Source organism: Sciurus vulgaris, assembly GCF_902686455.1.
Source record: "Sciurus vulgaris genome assembly, chromosome: 10".
NCBI classification, from domain to species: Eukaryota; Metazoa; Chordata; class Mammalia; order Rodentia; family Sciuridae; genus Sciurus; species Sciurus vulgaris.
Genome location: NC_136470.1, coordinates 74752828 through 74771402, shown reverse-complemented (window position 1 = coordinate 74771402; position 18575 = coordinate 74752828). Strand labels below are relative to the sequence as shown.

At 45.5% G+C, this 18575-nt stretch overlaps 1 protein-coding gene across 2 annotated transcripts in view; it reads left to right on the top strand.

The window, feature by feature from the left end:
- Window positions 1-3858: 3858 nt before the first annotated feature.
- ITGB5 (integrin subunit beta 5) overlaps window positions 3859-18575 on the top strand; it is a 110068-nt gene continuing 95351 nt past the window's right edge. Inside the window, exons 1-2 of one of the 2 annotated variants that reach the window (XM_079156177.1) lie at window positions 3859-4409; window positions 16284-16369. In XM_079156177.1, coding sequence (XP_079012303.1) covers window positions 4340-4409; window positions 16284-16369 — 156 coding nt within the window. In that variant the 5' untranslated portion in view covers window positions 3859-4339. The remainder of the gene's footprint in view (window positions 4410-16283; window positions 16370-18575) is intronic. The other variant, XM_079156176.1, reaches the window with a different exon arrangement.

Below are 18575 nucleotides of genomic sequence, written 5' to 3'. Positions count from 1 at the left end.
ATATGCTACACTCATGCACACACACCCCATTCCCTCCCCACCCCGTGGTAGCGCTGGGCAAGCACTCTACCACTGAGCTGTGTCCCCAGCCTGCCCTAAACCTAATAATCCCTGCTAACGATTTTGTCATTCATTCATTTTGGGTATATATGCAGGAGAACTGAAGGCACCATGCTCCCAGTTGCATTATTCACAATAACCGCAAAGGAGAGGCAACCGGAGCATGTCCATCAGCAGAAGACACTGATATTGTTCATTTCTTAGACAAAACTCAGGAGTGGTTAGTAAAAGAGTAAGTTAAGAATATTACCTAAACTAGGGTGAATACTGTGCCATTGGTGTTTTTCTCTCTTCCAACTTTTTCCCTTGCATCATATATATCAAAATTTTTTTTTCTTTTTTGGATACTAGGGATTGAGCCCAGGGATTTATGGAAGCTAGGCAAGTACTCTACCACTGAACTAAATCCCCAGACCTTTTGTTTTGGGTGTGTGTGTGGCGGGTAGCAGTGTTTGAACCCAAGGGTACTTAACCACTGAGCCACACATCCGGCATTTAAAAAAAAAATTTTATCTTGAGACAGGGTCTAAGTTGTTTAGGGCCTCTGCAAGTTGCTGAGGCTGGTCTTGAACTTGCAATTCTCCTGCTTTAGCCTCCTGAGTCCTTGGGAGTATAGTCATGTACCACCACACACAGCTCCCCAGATCTTTTATAAATTTTATTTTGAGACAGAGTCTTGCTAAGCTGACCAGGCTGACATTGAACTTGGGATCCTCTTGCCTTAGCTTCCTGAGTCACTGGCATTATAGGCATGTGCCACCATACCCAACACTATATCAGAATGTTTAACCTGGGCTACAAATTGAATTGCTCAATATGATAACTCACTGTAGAAAAGAGCTAGCATGGAAAACTGAATAGTTAAATAGGAAAGTTTTAACTAGTCTGGTGTTTGAAATGTTTTGTTACTGTGTTTTTGCAGTGCTGGGGATCCAACCCAGGGCCTTGAGCATGCTAGACAAATGCCCTACTACTGAGCTACATCCCAGCCCTGAGCATTGTTTTAATGGTTAAAAAAAAACACAGTGTACAAAAAACATAAAAATGTACAACATAAAATTTACAATTTTAACTCTTTCAAGTATGTCATTTGTTTTGGAGGTACTGGGGACTCAGGGCCTCACATGTGCTTGGCAAGTGCTCCGCTGAGCTATACCCTGAACCTTAAAGCTTACCATTTGGTGTTACCATTGGAGTCCAGTCTCCACATTGTGCAACCATCACCACCATCTGTTCCCAGAACTTTTCATTGATCCCGAATTGAAACTCTGAAACCCCATTCTCTCCTCTGTTGTACATTTCTGTCTCTATCAATTTGCTTATATTAGATATTGTACATATGTAAAATCATATAATGTTTGTGCCTTTGGGTTGAGTTTGTTACACTTAGCATGTTTTCAAGGTTTATTTATGTGACAGCCAGTGTCAGAATTTCTTTCCTTTTTAAGACTGAATAATAGGCCATGGTATGCATATACATTTTGTTTATCCATTCATCCATTCATGGACACTCTTGGGTCATCTCTCCCTTTTGGCTCTTGTGAATAATGCTGCTACAAAAATGGGTGTACACATAATCTGCCTTCAATTCTTTTGGGTATATACCCAGAACTGGAGTAGTTGGATCACACACTAATTCTACAGAAATTAATTATATTTCAAAACTGATAGTAAGAAGCATAAATTTTCTCTGGGTTTTCCTTGCTCCAACTCCAAGAGTCAAAATGATCCAAACAGCAGCCTCCCTTGAACTCAGAAGCTCAGCAGTGATCAGACATAGAATGTGCCTGAGGTAACCACAAAGAAAACTGCAGAGAAAACTGTTTCAATGGCTGTGGGAAGTATTTATTGCCTTGTCCCCTGCTTGAGCTGGAGTCATCGTCCCAGGTCAACTTACAGAGAGGGAAGACATAAAGTATTGAAGGACATCTCCACCCTCAGGCTTATTTAAAAGAATGAAGCATTCTTAGGCGGAAAGGCACAGAAAGCAAAAGCTCAGAATTAGAAAAGGCACCTTCATACCTGTTTTCAGATAATGGAGTGTGGATCACTCCGGATTCAGTGGCTTATGTCAGGTCTGGGCAGGTTGGGAAGCATCAGGTGAGGCAGAAAGGGGGCTGGTGAGAATGAATGACAGCAGGGACAGGTTGGATCATAGTACTTCCCATGTGCAATTAAGGTAAATGGTGGTCTGTGCTGGGTGTGGGACAAAGTAAGATATTTCAACAGTTAGGAAACACCCAATTTGGGGTGGAGACGTGCCCAGAAGATCTGACAGTATAGGGCCTAAACTTAAACAATGCTTGGCATATGCAAGTCATTATTGTACTTATTAATGCAATGTTTACCCAGTTTCCAGGACCAGACTCCCCTTCCATCTAATCCATCCCACACATTCCTGCCAGTCCAATGTTTTTAAATCACTTGGCACATGATGTCTCCCAGTTCAAACTCTTTCACTAGCTTCTCATTATTCATAATCACTGCTTCTCAAACTGGGGTGAATAGCTTCAAGGCCATTGCTCTGAGGGGCAGGTAATCCCAGGATAAACTGGGGGTAGCTTCTGTAACATCAATTTTACTGGAAAATGAGGACAAACATGACTTTTACATCAGAATAGATGGAATAGAATACGGAATTTGTGTGAGGTTTAAGGATGAAATGCTGGCCTTCAGTGAAACTGGGTGCCTGCTATGTTCTGTTTCATCTTTGCCTGCACACATTGACTACAAGAATCCGCCGGGTTTATGTCTGGGAGGTGAGGGTGGGATCAAATAAAGATAAGATCCAAACTCCTCATGCTGGGCAGTTAGGATCCTTTTCTGCCTGGCTCTCCAAACTGGTTTCAGCTGGTTCTTGACCTGCAAAGGTGAGACCCCCCCTTGCTCTTTACTCCTTACTGCTTGTTTGAATAAGGAATTCCAGCTGTCACTTCCTGGGGGAAGTTTGCCCCTCTGTGCCTATTTTCTTGTCTGAGTAACAGTAGGGGTGTAGGGAGGATTCAATGAGTTAATAGTCTAGCATTTAGCATAGTGCCTGTTAGCAGTGTGTTCTCTGACCTGCTACGTGTATTATTATTATTTCCTTCTATATGAACACCTCTTCTTGACTATAAACCATTCCAGTCTCGACCCATTCGTCATAGTCCTGACAAGTCCACTGGATCCTTTGCATGAGCTCTCTGAGAAGTCCCCCACTGCAATAAGGGTATTGGCAATTTCTGATCCAGCACAGATGTAAATTATAAGGCATCCACTTTTGAGTTTATCAGTTTGGACACTGAAACCGCCAGTGTATTGGTAAGGAAAACTGATTAGCGGCATATTGGCTAGTCTCAAATCGCCGAAAGGGGCAAAATGTTAATAATTGATAAGAGTCCTTCATCTGTGCCTCCATGCCCCACGCCCTTTCCCCCATCCAGATTGTAACCTTGCGGCTGCAGGCACAGCCTCCTGGGGCGAGGCCAGGGCTGGAGGTGCAAGTTTGGGAGGATCCCGCCATACCTGCTCTCCTTCCCTAAGTCTAGAGCCGCCTTTGGTCCAAGTAATCTCCGCTTGCCTAATGGAACCTGCACCCCCCCACCCCCGCTTCCCTCGCTAAAGCTCCAGAGCGAGCCCCTCCCTACCCAGTAGCTTCGAACTCGGACTCCTCAAGTGCGCCGGAAGGGGTTTCCACCTGGGCGCCCGGGGGCCTTTGCGTCCCGGCCGGTCCCCGAGCAGGGCGGAGCTGGTCCAGCTCCGGAGCTCGCCCCGCCTCGCCCCGCCTGGCCGTAAGCTGACCGTGTGGCTGCCGGGCGGGGGCCTGGCAGGGAGAGAAGGGGAGGAGAAAAAAGAGAAGGAAAGTGGAGACTGGCGGGCCGGAGGGAGGAAGGGAAGGGGCGGAGGCGCAGTGCAGAGTGTGCCGGCGCGCGGGGGAGCCTCAGCGCGGGGCGCGTCCCGGAGCCCAAGTCGCGGGCGCCGCGCGGAGCCAGCCCCTCCCCTGCCCAGAGCAGCCCGCCCGGGCCGTCCGGAGCCGCAACACCCGGGCGTCCCGGCCTGCCATCCAGGACAGCGGCGGCTGGGAGACTCCGTTACGAGCGCTGCAGGAGGGATGGTGGCGGCCGTGCGCGGGCCAGCGAAGCCGCCCCCGCCTCCCGCCAAGCCGCGGGAGCCGTGAGCCCGAACTACGAGCGGGGCATGAGGCTGCGGCCCCCGGCCTTAGGCCCCCGCTCCCCGGCCCCCGCCGCGCGACCCCGCGGAGTTTGTCGCCCGCGCCGCCGCTGAGGCCGGGCGCCCCACCATGCCGCGGGCCCCGGCGCCCCTGTACGCCTGCCTCCTTGGGCTTTGCGCGCTCGTGCCGCCGCTCCCAGGTAAGCCGCGCTTCCAGCTGAGCCGAAAGAAACTTTGTCGCGCACACTGCAGCCCGCGGGCGTCTTGGAGGGGCCGCTGCGGGAGGCGTTGCCGGAGCAGAGGGTGCCTTCGGGGCACTCTCAGGTGGGCCGGTCGCCGCGGGACAGCACCGCGGGCGCTTCTGAACTGCATGCGCCACCCGGTGTCCGCAGCCCCGCCGGGCCGTGTGAGTCGCCTGTCCCTTCCCGGGCTGAGGAGGAGCCTTCCCTTCCTGTGTAAACAGCCTGGCCCGTCTGCTGACCGAGCCCGCGAGCGCCCGCGCCCAAGGCGCGGGAGGGCCGCCGCCAGTTAAGCTTTAGGACCAGGGCGCTCCACTCGCGGGCACAAAGCGGCCCTTGTGGTCGATCTGGGGCGGGCCGGGAGGCACAGAGCTATGCAGCCGGTGCCCTGGCCCGGGGAGGTAAAGGGCTGCGGGAGGCACGAGATCCAGGGTCTTCCCTGGAGCTAAAGCGTGGTGCCCTGGTGACTCCGGAGGACTGGTCTCCTGGAACGGCGGGTGCACAGAATCCCACAGCGAATCCCAAAGTTTCACTGCACCTAGGCCAATTGCCTTCCTTTAAAGACGTAATCCTCCTGCTTCCCGCAAGTCACTGCAAACCCAAAGGGAGACCGGCATCCCGACGCACGGCCCCCGCCATCACTTCGATCCTCACACTGCCCTAACTGGAGGATTCTGGATCAGGGGCTGTTGAAATAGCCTTTGCCTGACACTGCCCTGGGCTGGCTGGAAGCTGTGTGACGATTCTTAAGCTGCTTTAAGTTTTCGGAGTTGGGAGTGGCATTTAGGAAGCCCCTAGAGGAAGGCTACTCTGGCGCTGTGGGCTGCCAGACAACTGAGCTACCTTACCTCCTCCTCCAACTCCAAATCAACAAACCAACCCAAAGCAGAAGACTGCACACTTTCTCCCCTCTCGTAGGAAGTAATTGTGTGTTGGGGTGCTCCATTCACATTCCAGCCCGAGATACTTGGTCTGCCCTGGTGAGCCAAGTGGTTGCCTGGCTGCCCGAGGGTAGGGCTGTTTTCCCCTACGGTGTCTCATTTACATGAAGGCAGTGGAGGTTTCAGTGTGAGAGCGGAGGAGGGGTCTGAACAAACAAAAACTTCGTTCAGGCCCTAATTCAAACTTAATACTGTAGCAAGGCTTCTTTTATGGGAGAATCCTCACTCCACAGCTTGGAGTAGATCAACGGAGTACCAGCACCCATCTGGCAGCTAGTACCCATCACTGGTGTTTTCATGGGACCCCAGAGAAATGCAGAGAGGAGGAAGATGTGGCATCTATATTTGTCAACTGTCCCTTGCTTCACGAAGACTTTTCTTTAGTTTGAAATTGTGTCCCTTTTTATCTGCTGGTGGAAATTTTTTCTTTTAATACTATTTAGTGATGGTAGTTTTAAAAATTTTGGCAGAAAAAAAAAATCCAGCAACCGTTATAATTTCCTCCTTTTTCTGCTTGTTTTTCTTTTTTTTTAAATCTTGGTGTTCTGTAAAATCAAAAAGTTTAGGAACTGTTAAAGGAGATCCAAGTTCCCTTCCAGTCTGACATTCTGTGATTCTAATAAGAAATACTTCCAAAGAATTTTTAAAAGGCAATTATTTTCCGTTTGCATTGTGATTTCCCATTTTCAAAGTTCATGTACATCCTCACAAGGATCTTTGTTTTGCAAAGGGTCCCAAGAGGGGAAAGCCACTTGCTCCTCTGCCTCTGCCTTGGTTTGAGAGCAGTGGACCTGGGACCATGGCTTTTGGTCTAGTGCCCTTTATCCTGCATGTCCTCAACTTGAGGGAAAAGTGTTGAGCTGGTGGTTTATTTCCAGTACCTTCAGGGTTCCTTTTTTTCCATTGCCCATCTCTGTAACCACAGGCTTGTCTTCTGCCATTTCCTGTTAGAGTTGTCAGCCCCCAGGGATCAGCAGAATAGTGGCAGAGCAAGCAGAATGCTGGCCTCAGGACTTGGCCACCTCTCTCTTAGTGCCCTGGTACCCCACAAGGTTAGATGGCTGGTTCACCCATGTGATTTCTCTATTTCTCAATGTTGCTGAGCCAACTTCAAACATTCTATTTTGCTCTTCTTTTTTTTTGGTGCTGGATGGAACCCACGGCCTTGTACTTGCAAGGCAAGCACTCCACCGACTGAGCTATCTCCCCAGTCCCTCTCTTCTTTTCTTTTTTAAGCACTGTAGGTACTTTCTCCTCTGTCTGTCTACCAGGAGTATGATTTGAACAAAAAAGTCACCCAGAGCAAGGAAGAGGTGACCTGCAGGACCCTGCCTGCCTGGGTGTCCCTAGAACAGTAGGCAGATCCAGCAGGAAACTGACTTGGAATTTAAGAGACTTGTTGTTTGTCCATTGGTGGGTACAGGGGATTGAACACAGGGGGTACTTCCATTGATTTCCATCCCAGCCCTTTTGATTTTATTTTTTTAAATTTTGAGACAGGAACTTGCTAAATTGCCAAAGCTGACCTTGAACTTGTGATCCTCTTGACTTAGCCTGGGGAGTAGCTGAGATTATAGGCCTATGCCATCAAGCCAGGTTAAGGGACTCATTTTAAACAAGTTTCTGTCTGGCTGACAACCATCGCCCCCTCCCCATCAGAAGTATCTTTGTTATTATTATTATCCATGGCCATGAGTCTCCAGATGGAACCCTAGGAAGTGGTCTTCCCACAAAACCAGGGAAAGGTTTCATTGACTTTTCCATGCCACCCTTGCTCTCTAAGAGGAAGGGGTGTGCTCTTGGTTCTGCCATATGACTGCAGTCATGTTTGCTATTATAGTTTATTTTTCAAAGCAATCAAATGTTCTTTTAGTGAATACCCTGCAGATTAGAATGCTCTGAATACTAAGAGCCCCTTATTTCATTAGCAGACTCATACTGGCAGTGCCCTTCCCTTCGGCCCTCACCCACCCCAGGTGGTCTGTGATGGGCTGTTGAAATTTGGGTTTGCTGCTCTCTTCAGGTAACCAGGCCCAGGCTTAGCAATGGCAGGACAGTCAATGAATATGTAAACAGTGGGCTTGATTTGTAGATTGCTGTTTACCCTATGGATTTGCATTTTAACTCCATCGTCCTTGAGTCAGGGGGACTTTTTATAAAGGGGATTGAGGCAGAAGAGGGCAGGGCCTAATTAGCTCTAATTAGTATTCCTCTCCTGCTTGTTCTCCATGCTTATTTAGCTACTGAGGCAACAGAGAATTAAAATATCTAAGTAGTTTGGCAAAAGGCCCTTTGTATCCGCCTGCCCTGCTTACAACTTTTTATTCTAAAGCCTGATCATGGAAATATTCTGAGAAGTTTTAACGATATCAGAAATGTGGGACAATTTCACAGTGCTTAAATAATAGGGTCCCATTCACATGGCGTGTGCAACTGCGTTTCCGGGATGGGGCCTTTCCACCGGTATTTTCAGTTGTCTGGGCTGGGGTCTTTGGAAAACCCACGGCCATGGTTTGTTTTCCTTCTTTCCAGTTGAAACAGTATTAGTGGTCTTTCTAAACAGATCACTTTATTTATAAGCATCCATTTGTTGGTGAGGCTTCTTGCTTGCATTAAATGCAGGGTCTGATTCCAGGTCCATGGGTGAAGAGTCTGCTCCAAGATAGGTTGACTCATTCCCTGTGGCTGGTGCTTTGGGGCACCCAGGTATGGTGCCCTCTCCTTGCTGGATCCCCTCCCCCACCTCAGCCTGCATTGTTCAGAGGTAGTCTCTTGTAGAGCTGGGAGGGACTTGTGCACTTGACCCTTCTAGATACTCTCAGTTCTCATTCAGATTCATTCTGAGCTGCATCCCCAGCTAACCTTAACAGTTTTTTTTTTTTTTTTTTTTTTTTTTTTTCTGGCTAAGTTGAAAGAGCATCTTTTTTGTTTGTTGGTTTTTTTTTTTGTTTGTTTGTTTGTTTGTTTTGTTGCCAGGGATTGAACTCAGGGCCTTGTGCATGCAAGGCAAGCACTTTACCAACTGAGCTATATCCCCAGCCCCCACCTTAACAGTTTTGACAAGTACTGGTCAGTTACTTTAGGGACTGTGTTCTATTAGGGTTTAGCTGTGTATTTTTTTCTCATGATTAGATGGAGTTATTTGTTTCTGTAGGAATACCACGGTGGTAACCAATGGCCTCTTTTTCAATTAATTTTTGAATATATAACATATGTACTTTTTAAAAGTATAACTAGGATACAGTGAGAAGCCTCTCTTCCATCTTGTTACCCATTAGCCCAGGATAGTCCCCTAATGACTGCCTTTCCTGCATAGATGATCCCTGTTAGGTTCCTTATGCATAAGTATTTCTGTGCACATGTTACAAATATCTCTTCTCTATTTGTATTCAAAAGTAACACTAAACATACTGTTCTACATCTTGATTTTAATTTTTAATTTGGCAATATATCAGAGTAAGCTTTGTCTCAATATTCAGGGAACACGCTCATTCTCATTTATATACAGAATCCATATAATGGAATACTTGCTATACAGTATTGAATACCATACAGTAAATGAATTGTTGTTTTAAAAATAGAAATCCTATCTGTAAAACCAGTATTTCTGATTGGTTGGCAGGAGTCTGATATTCAGAAAGGCAGTCTAAGATGGGAACTGATTGAGGTGGAAACTTCCTAGGGCATACTTGAATAGCATGAAGACATCTTTAGACATACGGTTATCTAGTTGTTAGATTCTACACTGGAAATCTTTTGTCTATTTTGTGACAGATGTATGTGGTATGGTTCAGGCATGGGGACAAGCACTCGCACTCCAGTGTCTTGTCGCCTTCAAGCCAGAAGGGTCATTCCAGCTTGGCACCCACTTCCGTACTCAGTTTTTATCCCAGTGAGTGTTTTGGATCAGCCAACTCCAGCTATTAGATGTATGCTTCAGTGTAGCTATCTGACCTTTGATGTGTGGGGTGGACAGAAGTGGGAGAGGCTGAATGGAGGGAGGCCGGCCAGGAGCTACTGCAGGAAACTAGACCGGAGGGCTGGCTTGAGCTGTTGGCACTGGAGGAGGCAGGCAGGAAGAGTTGGATTAGGAGAAACATTTTGTACATCTTGAAGGAATGATCAGCCGGACATGGTGGCTGCCTGGATACGATTGATGAAAGAAAGGGGCAAGTCCGTGAGTCTTGGAAGTAGAGCATATTTTTAGATTATGGTTTGCAGTAAACCCCACAAAGCCAGAGGGCCACAGGGAATTGGAACTGAGCTGGGAATAGCCACAGTGCAAAACAGCAACCAAGAAAAGATGTGGCTGCCCTCTGAGCCACTAGTGCCTATCTCCATGACCTAGACACAACACTCTTGACATTTGTGAACTCCAGCTGCTTGGCTTTTTATTCATTGCTTCCTTCCTTTTCAGAATGCTTATTGGTGCCGAGTGACTCATCTAGCCAAATCCAAACTCTCTGAAATATTAATAGGTGGAGAGAGGAGGGATGCCAAAGGGAGTAACTCTGGCACTCGGACGCGCATCAGCCCAGCCTGTGGTCTAGGTCCTGGAGCTCTGTTCTGCTACCTGGTACCTGGTACCTGGCACACCATGAGCTCTGGGAAGCAGGAACCTGGTCATTTATTTGTCTGTCTCCAGCCTCCCCCAGTTTGGGGCTCAGCATTTAGAACGTGCTTAGTGCAGGTGTCTTAAATTTGAATTTGTCCCAATAGCAACCTAATTTTAGGGTAGTTATTTTGAGTACTGGAAAACTTCTTTATTATTGCACGTGAATATAGAATAAAAATAGAAATAAATTAGTTGTACACTGTCACTTAAGTTTTTTAGTTTTTTTCAATATGTTTCATACCAGTGTCTGTCACATCTATCCAGCCCTTTCGGTATGTGTCCAAGGTCATTGAGGCTGGTAGGCCAGTGGACTAGAGACCCCTCTGGTCTGGATCAGACCTGAGGAGCTCTTACCACTCTGAGCCCTGGATCCCCACCCAAGTTCCCAGAGCTCGGTGAGGAGGCTCTGGTAGTTAGGAAGGATTATTTGTGAATTTATGTGGCTTTAATCAGAGTCCTCAACTAGGCCTCTGCCCTCAAATTCCTTTCTGACCACAGGGCTGTTAGAGATCTCCTCTCGGAGCCCTGGAGCTCAGTGACCAAGGCAGCCCTGGGTCGAGGACGCTGCAGGGATTACCTGGCAGGCATCCCATTTGGGCACCTGCCATCTGGGGCCCCTTTGGACCCAGGGCTCCTTGTTTCAAGGCATTTACTCAGCTTTTTTCATGGTTTCATCTGTAAAATGAGGGAACTTAACTAGCTCATCTAGAATTCCTCTAGTTTCAAGTTTTGCAATTCCATTATTCATTCGTTTATTTATTTTGGAACTGGAGATTGAACCCAGGGATGCTTTACCACTGAGCCACTTTACCACTGACTCCTTTTTACTTTTATTTTGAGACAGGGCCTCACTAAGTTGCTTGAGCTTTCCATCCTCCTGCCTCAGCCTCCCGAGTCACTGGGATTACAGGTGTGTGCCACTGCACTCAGTTGCAATTCCATTATTTTATTGCACTGATATCATATTTAAAAAAAAAAAAACAAATGTCGCCAGGGCCTGAGTTTGTATCTGATGAGGTTGAAGAGAGTAGAAGGAAGTAGCTTCTTTCTAGAGGTGAGTTTTTCTTGCCTCTGACAAAAAATGGAACCGGCATTTTGAAACTGTTTTCCAGTGCATGCTCTCATTTTTAAAGGCTTATGCGCCTGTTTGGAAATCACTGAGTGGATTCATTTTAAAATGAGAAAGGAGGTTGTCAGTGAGAGCAGGCCGCAGGCGCAGCTCCCCACTGGAGTGTATTCTGAGACCTTCTTGGCCTATCTGGATTTGGGAGGACTCTTCCTGCTAAAGGGTCATGTGGGGCCACAGGGTCCCAGTGGCACCCAGGAGCTCCAGCTGCAGGCCTGGCAGTGAGGTGTCCGAGGGATGCCTGCTCTGGAGCCCCTGCTTCTCTGGGTGTGAGGCAGATGAGGGGCTCAGGATTTAGGGTCAGGCCCCTGGCTGGCAGAAACCTCTGTCCTCACCCTCTTTGGCTCACAAAGCCTTCCTCCTTCCTTTCCAGCATCTCAGGCTCTGTCTATTTCTCCTTCCTCTGACCCAGCTACTGTTTTTATCCCAACTGGTGTTTCTTCCTTCTAATGTCCCTCAGGGTGATACCAATGCAGCTTCCCAACCCATCCTGCCCACCCCCATCCTGCCCAGCGAGTTCCTTTGCCATTTGTGATTCCTATGGATCTTATAACTAGTGACAAAGGAGAAACAGGGAGTTAAAATTAGCAAACTGGGGAAAGGTTAGAGTTTCCAGAGTCCTTCCCCCCCTCTATTTACACTATTTCTCTTTTACTATTTAAAATTTTATTTAAAAAAAATATATATATATATATTTTTTTTCCATTTTATATATTTGTTATTTTTCTCATTTTATGGAGGTATAATTGAAAAAATATAATAATTGATAACATATTTACAGTATACAGTGTGTTTTATTAATTGTTATACTTATTTCATTCAGGGATTGAACCCAGGGGCGCTTGACCACTGAGCACTAGGGTACCCCCAACCCTTTTTATTTTTTCTTTTGAGACAGGGTCTTACTAAGTTGCTGAGGGTCTCACTGAGTTGTGGAGGCTGACCTCAAACTGACCATCCTCCTGCTCCAGCCTCCTGAGTCACTGGGATTACAGAGTGATGTTTTGATATATATACACATTATAAAGTTATTAGCTGATGAACATCACCTCACAGTTATTTTTGTGTGAATGTGGTAAGAATGTTAAAGGATACTGTCTTAGCAATTTTTAAGTATTCAATGTGTTCTCTTACCTGATGTCACCATGCTGTACAACTGACCTCCAGAACTTATTCTCCCCTTTTAAAATTTTGTACCTTTTGACCAATATCTCCCCATTCTCCACCCCCATGGGCTCCTGGCAACTGCCTTTCTCCACTTTGCTTCTATGGGTTTGACTATTCTGGATTTCACTGTTTTGGATATCGGTGAGATAGTACAGCATTTGTTATTCTGTGACTGGCTTATTTCATTTAGTATAATGTCCTCCAAATTCACCCATGTCGTCACTATTTAAGGATTTCCTTCATTTTTAAAAGCTTAATAATATTCCATTATATGTATAGACCACATTTTCTTTATCCATTCATTTATCTATGGACGTTTAGGTTGATTCTGTTTCTTGGCTCTAGTGACTAGTGCTATAGTGAACATGGAGTGTGGATATCTTCTTGAAATATTGATTTCATTTCCTTTGGATGCATACTCAGAAGTGGGATTTTGGGTTCTAGTTTTAATTTTTTTTTTTTTCAGTACTGGGAGTTACATCCAGGGACTCGGGCATGCTAAGCAAACTCACTACCACTGAGCTACATCCCCAGCCCGTATTTTAGTTTTTTGAGGAACTTCCACAGTGTTTTCCTCAGTGGCTGCACTAACTTATTTTCTTACCAACAGTGTACAAGGACTTCCCATTCTCTGCATCCTCTATGATGCTTGTTATCTTTTGTTTTTGATAATAGTCATTGTAACAGGTATGAAATGATAGCTCGTTGTGGTTTTAATTTGCATTTCCCTAATAATTAGTGATGTGGGGCATTTTTTTCATACACCTTTTGAGTATTTGTCTGTCTTTTGGAAAATGTCTGTTGAGATCCTTTGGCCATTTTTTAATTAGGTTATTTGTTTTCTTACCATTGACTTGTTTGGGTTCCCTGTGTATTTGGATATTAATCCATTATCAGATTTATGGTCTGCAAATATTCTCCCCCATCTTCACTCTGTTGATTGTTTCCTTTACTGTGCAGGAGCGTCTCAGTTTGATATAACCTCATTTGTCAGTTTTTTATTTTGTTGACTGTGCTTTTGGGGTAACATTAAAAAAAAAAAAAAAAAATCACTGCCCAAACCAAAGTTGTGACACTTTCTTCCCATGTTTTCTTCTGGTAGTTTTATAGTTTTAGCTCTTTTTAACTCTTTAATCCATCTTGAGTTGATTTTTGCAGATGGGTGAGATGAGGTCTAATTTCATTTTTATGCATGTGGCCATCCAGTGATCACAACACCATTTGTTGAAGAGACTAGCCTTTCTTCACTGTGCTTTCTTGGCACTGTTGTTAAAGATTCATTTACCATAAGTGCATGGATTTATTTCTGGGCTCTCCATTCTGTTCCATTGGTTGAAGGGAGAGTGAAACACCCCCAAGCAACCCAGAGACCAGGCAGAGATCCACATTAAGAAGCTTTATTTGTCAGTCAGGGTCTGACAAAGGCCAGCTCAGAAGAAGGTGAGTGAGGCAGGCAGGGCTTAGCTTCAGGGTATTTGATAGGGCAGGTTTGGGTTGCTGTGTAAGGTCCTATGAGATGCTTGCATGGAAGCTTATGGTTGGATTGTGGTGAGCCTTTTCTACAAATGGCCTGTGTAAAGCTTTGTGGTAGGCTCTTAGAAGAACGAAGAGGTATTTTATTTAAGTTGGTTAACAGGTCGGGAGGGGGGACGGGAACTGTCTGCTAACTTGTTTTCTTTGTAAGGACCTCTCTAGGGCAGAAAAGTGAAACTTACTTTAAGCTTTGGACCTAATATTGGTCTATGTCTGTTTTATGCCAGTACCATGCTGCTTCGATTACTGTAGTTTTGTAGGTTGTTTGGGGATTGAACCAGGGGTGCTTAACCCTGAGCCTCATCCCCAGCCCTTTTTATTTTTATTTTTTTGAATTTTGAGACAGGATCTCACTAAGTTGCTTTAGGGCCCTGCTGAGTTGCTGAAGCTGGCTTTGAACTTGTGATCCTCTTGCCTCAGCCTCTGAGTTGCTGGATTACAGGCAGGCACCACTGTACCTGCTGGCTTTTTTTTTTTTTTTTTTTTTTTTTTTTTCTTTCTTTCTGTTTTGAGATGGAATCTCACCATGTTTTAGGCTGGCCCTGAGCTCATGATCTCCTGCCTAGCTTCCCAAGTAGCTGATAATGGCTTTATAGTATATATTAGGGGGGGGGGAAAGTGATTCCTCCAGCTTTATTCTTTTTGTTTAAGATTGCTTTACTTTGACTCTTAGAGCTCTTTTGTGTTTAATGTGAATTTTAGATATTTATTTGTTTGTTTATTTATTTATTTATTTTACTGTTTGTGTGAAAAATACTTTTGGAATTTTGGTAGGGATTGCATTGAATCTGTAGATTGTTTTTGGTAGTAAGGACATTTTAACAATATTCTTCTAAACTGAGCACAGGCTATCTTTCCATTTTGGAGGGTTGTCTTCAATTTCTTTCATCAGTGTTTTGTAGTTTTCAGTGTATAGATCTTTCACCTTCTTACTTAAATTATTTCTAAGTATTTTGTTTGTGATTTTGATGCTATCAGAAATGTGATTGCTTTCTTGATTTCCTTTGCAGGTCATTGTTAGTGTTTAGAAATGCTACTGATTATCTTACAAAATGTTTTTATGGTGTTTAGTGGCACCAGGTAACCATCTCTCACCTTTCTGTTTTCTTCACTTTCTCTAATTTTTGACCCCCGCCCCCTTTATCTGAACCCCCTTCCTAGGGTGGTGACCCTGGGTTTCTTTTCTTTCCATCTATCCAGTCTGCTTCTCTTCCCTTCTCTTTACAGAAGCAATGACAAGGAGAGACCAAATAGTGCCAGGAAGACCAAATAGAGTTAATCTCATTCAGGGAAAATGAATGCAGCAAGCTTTGCTCATGGTCAGAAGTAATGTGCAAAAGTAATGGTTCAGAAGGAAGGAAAAGACAGGGATGGTGGCTGTCACCCAGGAGAGCTGTGCTGTTTGTGGTGGGTGAGCAGGAGGGGTATCCGCAGCAGAAAGGGCAGTGGGCTTCCTCTCACCCTCACAGTTGAGCCTGGCTCTGGAACCCTCTTCTTAGATTAGCAGGGGTGGAAGGAGAGGACCTGCCTGGGTTTGAATTAAGTAACCTTTACCAGTGATAAAACAGTTTCCTTATAATCTTATTTTCTGATTTTTAAAAAAATTATTATCCGGATGAGTTTTGAATTTTATTGAAAGCCTTGTCATTACCTATCAGGCAATGATATAATGTTAATAGATATGTTGAGTCAATGAATTTCCTTTGTCTTAACCCAATTTGCATTTCTTTTTAAGAGACACCAGCTTCTTTCAGTATGCCATAGTTTTTTGTTTTGTTTTGTTGTTTTTGTTTGTTTGTTATTTTGTTTTTTGCTTTTTGGTACCAGGGATTGAACCCAAGGCTGCTTAACCACTGAGCCACATCCCCAAACATTTTTAAATTTTATTTTGAGACAGGGTCTTGCTAAGTTGCTTAGGGCCTTGCTAAACTGCTGAGTATGGTTTTGAACTCGCCATGCTCCTGCCTCAACCTCCAGAGCAGCTGGGATTACAGGTGTGTGCCACCACACCCTGCCAGTATACTATAGATTTTGTCTAGATGGTATCTAATTTAGTATTTTCTTTTTTATGCCTGAATGAAGCCAATCCATTCTTTTTTCTTACTTATACTATTTTTGTCTTTTTTGGACAGACTAAGCATAAAAGGGGTCTTCTTTTCCCTCAATGAGGGGGGATTTGCTGAGTTATGGGGAAAAGAGATGGGGTTCAAGTGGGCCCAGCAGAAGAGATGGGGTTGCTAACTTAAGTGCACATGCTGGGTAGATGCTTCAAAACCTCCAGGTTCGGCCTCAGCAAATAAGCCTTAACTTGTAATTAGCATGGGGGCACCTTCAGCCTCAGACCTAATGTTAAAGAAGGAAGCAACCCTCCCCCATGCACACACCCCAAACCAGTCAAAGAGCTCAGGTTCAAAGTCAGGATCTAATTGGTGTATCTTTGTCTTGCTTTGAAGGGCTCAACATTTGCACTAGTGGGAGTGCCACCTCCTGTGAAGAATGTCTCCTAATCCACCCAAAATGTGCCTGGTGTTCCAAAGAGGTATGTGGAGGGGTGGCGGGGCTGGGGTGGTGGGAGGATGGAGTGTTATGGGGGAGAGGACAGGAAGGGGACGACGCCACAGCCCACAGATCCAGTGGACATAAAAGGCATGTGCAGATCCTGCAGGCTGCCACTTCTGCTTCCACCTAGGATGATGACAAATCTGAGTTCCTGAAATGATAAGCTTTGAATTGGGTCTCTTGATGGTGTTGAAGGATAATTTTGTTTTGGGGAAATGAGGCTTTCCTTTCCTTTTGTGTGGGAACCAATCAGGACTCTCTTTCAGCTTTCTGACCTTTGACTAAGAACTCCCAAAGGCCTGAGCGGGGAAGTGAATTTATTGCGTAATGCTTGTTATCTTAGTGTGACTAGGAGAATGAATGCTAGCAATTGGCTTTATGGAATGAATTTATTTAAAAATAATGACTGCCTCTTCTTTAAGCCCAGTAGGAAGGGATATAAGTTTGGGGTGATGTTAGGCATGTTTCTATCACAAAGCAAAGCAAACAGGAGGGCTTGGTAGGCTAACCAGGAAATGATGGACTTCTGGGTTACCTTCCCTTGCTCTCTTTTTTGCTCCCCAGTGCTGGGGATAGAACCCAGGGGTGCTCTTTCACTGAGCCACATCCCTAGCCCTTTTTATTTTTTATTTTGAGACAGAGTCTCTCGAAGTTGCCCAGGCTGGCCTCAAACTTTCCCTTCTTCTGCCTCAGCCTCCCTAGTCCCTGGGATTGCAGCTGTGTGCCACTGCATTCAGGTATCTGGGTTACCTTTCTAAATTGCTGTTAGGGCATGGACACAGACTCTCCCACTTGAGTGCATCATGAAGTTTGTCTGTACATGAACCCAAGACTTGGTGTTTGGACTGGCTTGGGTTCTGGACTTGGTGTGGTCCCTGTCAGGAGGACCAGGCAATGGCTACCAGGGGGCCAGGGTAATTCTCCATGTGGCTGCCTCAGAGGTCTAGGGATTTCTGTAACCCACAATGGCTAAAAACCATCATGGGGGACCCCTGCTAGATGCCACACATTGTATCCGTAGTGTCTCTGACCCCCATAGCTCTGTCAGGCGGAGGCAAACACCTGTTTTATTGACAGTCTGAGTACACTGATTTGTTGAAGGTCACACATGAGTGTCAGGCTGGGGCTTGATTCTGCCTGCGGGGGCTTCTGGGCCAGGCTCTTTGCTCTAGAATGTGCTGCCTCTACTCTGTAGGCTCTCTAAACCTTTTCCACTGGAGCAAGATTACTAAACAAGTTACTTTGAGAGAGGAATCGCCTCAGCGTATAAACCCTCAATCGTGTTTGCACTTACTTGTAGTGTCTTTGTATTACTTGTAGTGTCTTTGTAATGAACTTCCTTTAAAACCTCTTGGTTCCCTCTGACCTACAGGACAGATCCAAGTCCTGAGCTCTGCCTTCCCGCCTACGGTCTTCCCTTAGCCTCCCTCAACCCTCCCTTTCACCCGAGGGAACTACTTGAGGACCCCCAGAGCCCTGCTGATGAACTTCCATGACTTCCATCTGCTCCTTCTCCCTTCACAGCCTTCTAGCTTTCCCACCTTCTCTTCACCAACATCTTCCAGTTTTTAATCACTTCAAACCTCATCTGCTCTGAACACTCTCATGAGTTCCCTTCATACACACCTATCCATCCATCTGTGCATCTGTCCATTACATCCATCCGTCCATTCCTTTGACATGAGAATGAAATCTTCAGCTTTGTTGGAATGTCACAGCAGAGATAAAGCAACATCATTACTTTATCCTCAGTTCCTAGAATAGTGCCCAGCACATACTAGTTGTTCAATAAATATTAGTTGAAGGATTTCTTTGGATGGCTGTTTATTGCTTGCAGACTGTGACACCCTGTCTCCTCATATTCTGTACTCCTTATATAGCACTTATAACCTCTTATTGGGCTAACTTGTTTACGCACCTGTTGCCAACTAAACTGTCATCTGTTTGAGTAATTAAACTGTTTTATTCACCTTGGCATACCCAGTATTCAGCCGAGAACCTGGAAGAAATTCTTTTTTGTCGAGGTGGAGGGGTACCGGGGATTGAACTCAGGGGCACTCAACCACTGAGCCACATCCCCAACCCTGTTTTGTATTTTATTTAGAGACAGGGTCTCACTGAGTTGGTTAGTGCCTCGCTTTGGCTGAGACTGGCTTTGAACTCATGATCCTCCTTCCTCAGCCTCT